The 6,296-nt window shown below is 42.7% G+C and overlaps 1 protein-coding gene across 1 annotated transcript; it reads right to left on the bottom strand.

Moving 5' to 3' along the window:
* Nucleotides 1–3,031: 3,031 nt before the first annotated feature.
* Nucleotides 3,032–4,024, bottom strand: LOC131486609 (olfactory receptor 10Z1-like). Its single transcript, XM_058686514.1, has one exon. It carries the CDS (start codon nucleotides 4,022–4,024, stop codon nucleotides 3,032–3,034), a length of 993 nt encoding a protein of 330 aa, XP_058542497.1.
* Nucleotides 4,025–6,296: the final 2,272 nt, after the last annotated feature.

Genomic DNA, 6,296 nt, shown 5'->3' with positions numbered 1-6,296 from the left:
TGAGCCTCCACTGTCACCTGGCAGCATGAGACTTAATGAGGGAGTGTGAGGTGACTGGTAATGGTATCTGCTCCTCGTGCCTCCAGCCCTACTTGGGAGTGCACCAGTGGGGAGCTGAGCTTTCCCCCATACCCTGCAACAATAAGGCAGAGTGAACCAGCTCTCTGCTCCCCTGCTTAGTAGCAGTGGAGCCCAAAAAAGAGCTGAGCTTACCTGGAGGCAAGGAGGCATGCGCCAGTGTCATACTCTCTGGGAAAAAGCCATCAGGGCTGAAGATGGCTTCATCATCAGGGATGAAGATCAGGGCTGAGATGGATCTCAGCCATGTGTGGGCAGGCAGCATGAGTTGGCACTCCATTTTGCTAGAGTTGTGTCAGTAGTGCCCAGTAGGAAGCTGAACACACACACTCACATGGTGCTTGCAGCTACACCTCAACAGGGCTGAAAAGGTGTTTCATATGCCTAGTGCTGGAAGCCGAGCTATCCAACCAGCCTGATGGCAGAGCCCGGGCGGTGGACGGATCGGGACTGCATGGCGGCCCACTGACAGTGAAGCTTCTTGTACTCCTGCTTTTATGTAATGTGGCCTTAGCATTGGTCGGGGCAGCCCCCCTACCAATGAAAGTACCTGGGGATTTGTCGGTTGGGGAATTGCCCACGACAGACCCCCCAGGAAAAGAACCATTGGGGAAAGAAAGAAGATTCCGCAGGGAAATTATGCGGCCCTACATCCAGCCCTTGCCACTCCCTATAAAGACTCCTCTACCTAAAGGAAGGATAGCCCCATATATTTCCCAGCCAAGGAGGGGGACAAATGGGTTCAAAATCTCCACTCGGCAACAAAGGAATGTATCTATGGATACAAGTTACTCCAACCCCTAGGCCCACTTGGCCCTCAGGAGGCATTCCAGATGATAACTGGACCTGGTGGGTTAAGGTACAGAATGATTCATTAGTTCCTAGGTATACATTGTCTCCCTGGGAGCACATAAGGCGTGGGTTCACAGGGCCCTCCTGGCTCCCTCCTGGCACCCCAAAGTGAATACTTTCGTCCCTTGTACTGCCAATGGTACAAAGGAACAATTAAAAAGTCATGTCCTTGTAAAACATTCCACTTGAGGTGTTGAGAGCTAGATGACCTTGAAAGGGCAGGAGGGAATGTTACAAGAAAATAACTATGTTGTTCCCTAATGGGTGACTACACAAAGGAACATTTTTAGAATTAGGTAATGCCGAGAAACATAGATAACACACGTTACAAGGAATTTGCTAACAAATATAATGCCATGCTTGCTACAACAAAGCAGCCAGTCTAACACACTGCTGTTGTCTATATCCATTTATTTTATTTTATTTTCGCCAATGCTGTTCATCCTTCGGGAACCCCGAAGGGGTTCCCCAAAGGGAACACCCGAAGTGGTGTGACAATGCACAGGGACCTGCTGGGGCTGGACCCAAGCACCTAACCTACAGAACACCTAGCCCAGCCTTCCTTACACATGCTCAGAACACTAGCACTAGCCTACAGTTGGGCAAAACCATTTGACACAATCCTATTTTATAATAAAGTAGTATCTCATGTAATTTATTGAATGCCGTACTGAAAGTGAAAAACAGAATGGTTGTGTGAGTACAGAATGGTTTTGAGTGTTATTGGTTGTGTGTTCTCCTGTTGTAACTCCATGCCGCCACCCAGTATCACAAGTGCCAGGAAAAGGTCAAAATTCAAAACTGAAGTATGGGTTCTATTGAATGAAAATTGCCTTCACACCGATGTAAAGTTAAAAAAAATTACAAGCCAAAACTGTCGTAAGTTAGGGACCATCTGTACTAAAAGCAAAGAATTGGCAAATGTATTTACAACTGGCAAGATATAGCCTTCAGAAACGAAGGAGTAATAAAGACATTTCAGATGAAGGAAAGCTATGAAAATTTGCTCTGTTTAACAAAACTACCTTTGAGTGATTGCTAAAGTAAGTTCTCTAAACAGAAAATAAATGATAAAAAAAAAAAGACCTGGGACCTCAGTATTTAAAAAATAACATACAACAGAATGAAAATAAAAAGGCAAATATCAATACATGTGAGACTCAGCTAAAGCAGTACTAAGAGGAAAATTCACAGCACTAAATGCTAAGCACTAAAAAAGAAAGGTCCTAGAATATATAAAATAATTTTTAAAGAGAAGAATAAAGTGGAGGATACTGATGGAAGTGTGGTACTGATGAAAGAATAGATGTATAAACCACTGAGGCTGAAGAGAACCCAGAGAAAGACCTATACAAGTGAGTTCAGCTGATTTTTTTAAAATGTACAAAGGAATCCAGTGAAAGGAAGGGCTTTCAACAAATGGCTCTGGAGGAATGAGACATCCATGGAGGGCAGAAGCACCTCAACATAAAACCTCACAATTTATATAAGTATTAACTCAAAACACAATAAGGACCTAGATGTAAAATGTATAACGATAAACCTTAAGAATAGGAGAAAAGAGGAGAACATATTCAAAATGTACAACTAGTCAAAAAGTTCTTAGAAATGACACCAAAACAATAATCCATTAACAGATTCATTCAGCTCCTACTGTGAAAATACTGTGTCACAAAACATGTTTTGATTCACTGATGCATTCTTTTTTTTTTTTTTCAACGTTTTTTATTTATTTTTGGGACAGAGAGAGACAGAGCATGAATGGGGGAGGGGCAGAGAGAGAGGGAGACACAGAATCGGAAACAGGCTCCAGGCTCCAAGCCATCAGCCCAGAGCCTGACGCGGGGCTCGAACCCACGGACCGCGAGATCGTGACCTGGCTGAAGTCGGATGCTTAACTGACTGCGCCACCCAGGCGCCCCACTGATGCATTCTTATATGTATATATGCATACACACATATTTACACATATTTTAAAACTATATATAATTTGTACTAGAAAAAATGCTGGTGCCAGGATATATTAGGTAATTAGTTAATACTTCAAATGTTTTGTACACAAAGGGTTGATTTGATTAGAAATACTCCACTTTTTCCACTTTTATTTATCAACAGTCTGTACATTTTTAATGTCCAGTGTTCTTCTACTCCCCATCTGAGGGATGAACCTATTTGTCTTGCCTAGTACCTTCCTTAGGGCTGTCTGCATGTCTTTGTTTCTGAGACTGTAAACGATGGGGTTAAGCAGAGGTGTCAGCACTGTGTATGTGACCGCCATCAGCATGTCTTCACGGAATGAGTCCCTGTCCTTGGGCCTCAAATAGACAAAGCCAGCAAATCCATAGTGTATGCACACCACAGTGAGGTGGGAGGAGCAAGTGGAGAAGGCCTTATACTTCCCCTTGGTAGAGGGCATCTTCACAACTCTGGACACAATGAAGACATAGGACATCATAATGAAAACAAAGCTGCCCACCAACACGAAGGCAGAGAGCACAAAAATAGCCATTTCGTGATGGGAGGTGTAATCACAGGCAAGGCAGACCACAGGTGAGATGTCACAGAAGAAGTGCTCGATGATGTTGGAGTCACAGAAAGACAAGTTGAATACAGTGATGACGATGCACAGAGAAACCAGGAACCCAACCATCCAAGAGGCCATGATGAACTGAAAGCAGATCTTATGGGTCATCAAGACCTTATAGTGCAGTGGGCTGTGAATGGCAGTGTAACGGTCGTAAGACATGGCAGCCATGATGAAGCAGTTATTGGCTCCCAAGCCAAAGAAGAAAAACATCTGTGTGGCACACTCAGGAAGAGAGATGGCCTTGCTATCTGACAGCAAGTCCACTAGCGTGCGGGGGATGATTGCCATAGTGGTACAAGTTTCTGAAAAGGACAGACCACAGAGGAAAAAATACATGGGGGTGTGAAGGTTGTGACTCAGCTTGATGGCCACCATTATGCACACATTTGCAGCTAGGATGGTCACATGGGAGAAGAAAATCATCACAAAGAGGAGACCCTGCAAGTCTGGGAAACTGGAAAACCCCCACAGAAGGAATGTGCTCGCTGTGGTATGATTGCCCATCATCCTAATGCAGGCAGCAACTTTCTTCCAAAGATGCAGAGCTTCTTGAGGTTAAGACTCTGAGATGGTTATAAAAACCTGCCACTGCACAGATCTCACCTAGACTTTAATCAGGGGAACTGGAGGAAGTTTCAGGCAACTCTTCATGGAAGAGTCTGAGAAAGGGATGCTAAATACACTGGATTGATGTCAAGTTCAGGAGTTAGAGTGATCAGAGTGATTCTAGTATGAGAATCTGTATGAATAATTGAGGGTGGGCCCAAATATCTTCTTGGATCCTACTCACAAAAGCACTCTTATCTCTCTCTTTTCCAATCAGGATCTGAATGTAATCAGGAAAATAGGAATAAAATTGCTTTGTTCTCACCGACTGGATTTTGTGATGACACATTTTCAAATACTTTTTGAGATCTACTGGTAACTTGGTAGTTTGGTGTGCTTAGTAAACTATTGATTCAATGAGCAATATAATTCAAAAATTTAAATTGTTTAAAATGAATATGTCATTTAAAAAATTTAAGGAGGTTAATGCAATACTTTTTCATCAGTACATCACCATGAACCAGCTCCAAAGGTGATAACTGTAGCAATGACAAGACCATAGAAATGAAGATAACATGTTGTAACTTCTGCTGGATTTCTATCCATAGCAGTATTCAGTTCACAAAGATTAAAAACAAAGAGATATACAACATTATTTGCTTTTTAATACATATCAATAATCCAAAGCTATCTACACATTCAATGCAATCCCAATCAAAATTGCACCAGCATTCTTCTTGAAACTAGAACAAGCAATCCTAAAATTCATATGGAACCACAAAAGGCCCCGAATAGCCAAAGTAATTTTGAAGAAGACCAAAGCAGGAGGCATCACAATCCCAGACTTTAGCCTCTACTACAAAGCTGTCATCATCAAGACAGCTTGGTATTGGCACAAAAACAGACACATAGACCAATGGAATAGAATAGAAACCCCAGAACTAGAACCACAAACGTATGGCCAACTAATCTTTGACAAAGCAGGAAAGAACATCCAATGGAAAAAAGACAGTCTCTTTAACAAATGGTGCTGGGAGAACTGGACAGCAACATGCAGAAGGTTGAAGCTAGACCACTTTCTCACACCATTCAAAAAATAAACTCAAAATGGATAAAGGACCTGAATGTGAGACAGGAAACCATCAAAACCCTAGAGGAGAAAGCAGGAAAAGACCTCTCTGACCTCAGCCGTAGCAATCTCTTACTCGACACATCCCCAAAGGCAAGGGAATTAAAAGCAAAAGTGAATTACTGGGACCTTATGAAGATAAAAAGCTTCTGCACAGCAAAGGAAACAACCAACAAAACTAAAAGGCAACCAACGGAATGGGAAAAGATATTTGCAAATGACATATCGGACAAAGGGCTAGTATCCAAAATCTATAAAGAGCTCACCAAACTCCACACCCGAAAAACAAATAACCCAGTGAAGAAATGGGCAGAAAACATGAATAGACACTTCTCTAAAGAAGGCATCCGGATGGCCAACAGGCACACGAAAAGATGTTCAACGTCGCTCCTTATCAGGGAAATACAAATCAAAACCACACTCAGATATTACCTCACGCCAGTCAGAGTGGCCAAAATGAACAAATCAGAGACTATAGATGCTGGTGAGGATGTGGAGAAATGGGAACCCTCTTGCACTGTTGGTGGGAATGCAAATTGGTGCAGCCGCTCTGGAAAGCAGTGTGGAGGTTCCTCAGAACATTAAAAATAGACCTACCCTATGACCCAGCAATAGCACTGCTAGGAATTTATCCAAGGGATACAGGAGTACTGATGCATAGGGGCACTTGTACCCCAATGTTTATAGCAGAACTCTCAACAATAGCCAAATTATGGAAAGAGCCTAAATGTCCATCAACTGATGAATGGATAAAGAAATTGTGGGTGCGCCTGGGTGGCTCAGTTGGTTAAGCATCCGACTTCAGCTCAGGTCACGATCTCACAGTCTGTGAGTTCGAGCCCTGCGTCGGGCTCTGTGCTGACAGCTCAGAGCCTGGAGCCTGCTTCAGATTCTGTGTCTCCCTCTCTCTCTACCCCTTCCCCGCTCATGCTCTGTCTCTGTCTCAAAAATAAACAAAAACATTAAAAAAAATTAAAAAAAAAAAGAAATTGTGGTTTATATACACAATGGAATACTACGTGGCAATGAGAAAGAATGAAATATGGCCTTTTGTAGCAACGTGGATGGAACTGGAGAGTGTGATGCTAAGTGAAATAAGCCTTA

The sequence above is a fragment of the Neofelis nebulosa genome, chromosome 10, assembly GCF_028018385.1.
Source record: "Neofelis nebulosa isolate mNeoNeb1 chromosome 10, mNeoNeb1.pri, whole genome shotgun sequence".
In the NCBI taxonomy this organism is placed as follows: Eukaryota; Metazoa; Chordata; class Mammalia; order Carnivora; family Felidae; genus Neofelis; species Neofelis nebulosa.
Note: the sequence above shows the minus strand (reverse complement) of the source record. Positions and strands in the feature narration are given on the sequence as shown.

Excerpts from the sequence above, each read along its gene's own strand:
- LOC131486609 (XM_058686514.1), bottom strand. The coding sequence starts at position 4,024 with ATGATGGGCAATCATACCACAGCGAGCACATTCCTTCTGTGGGGGTTT.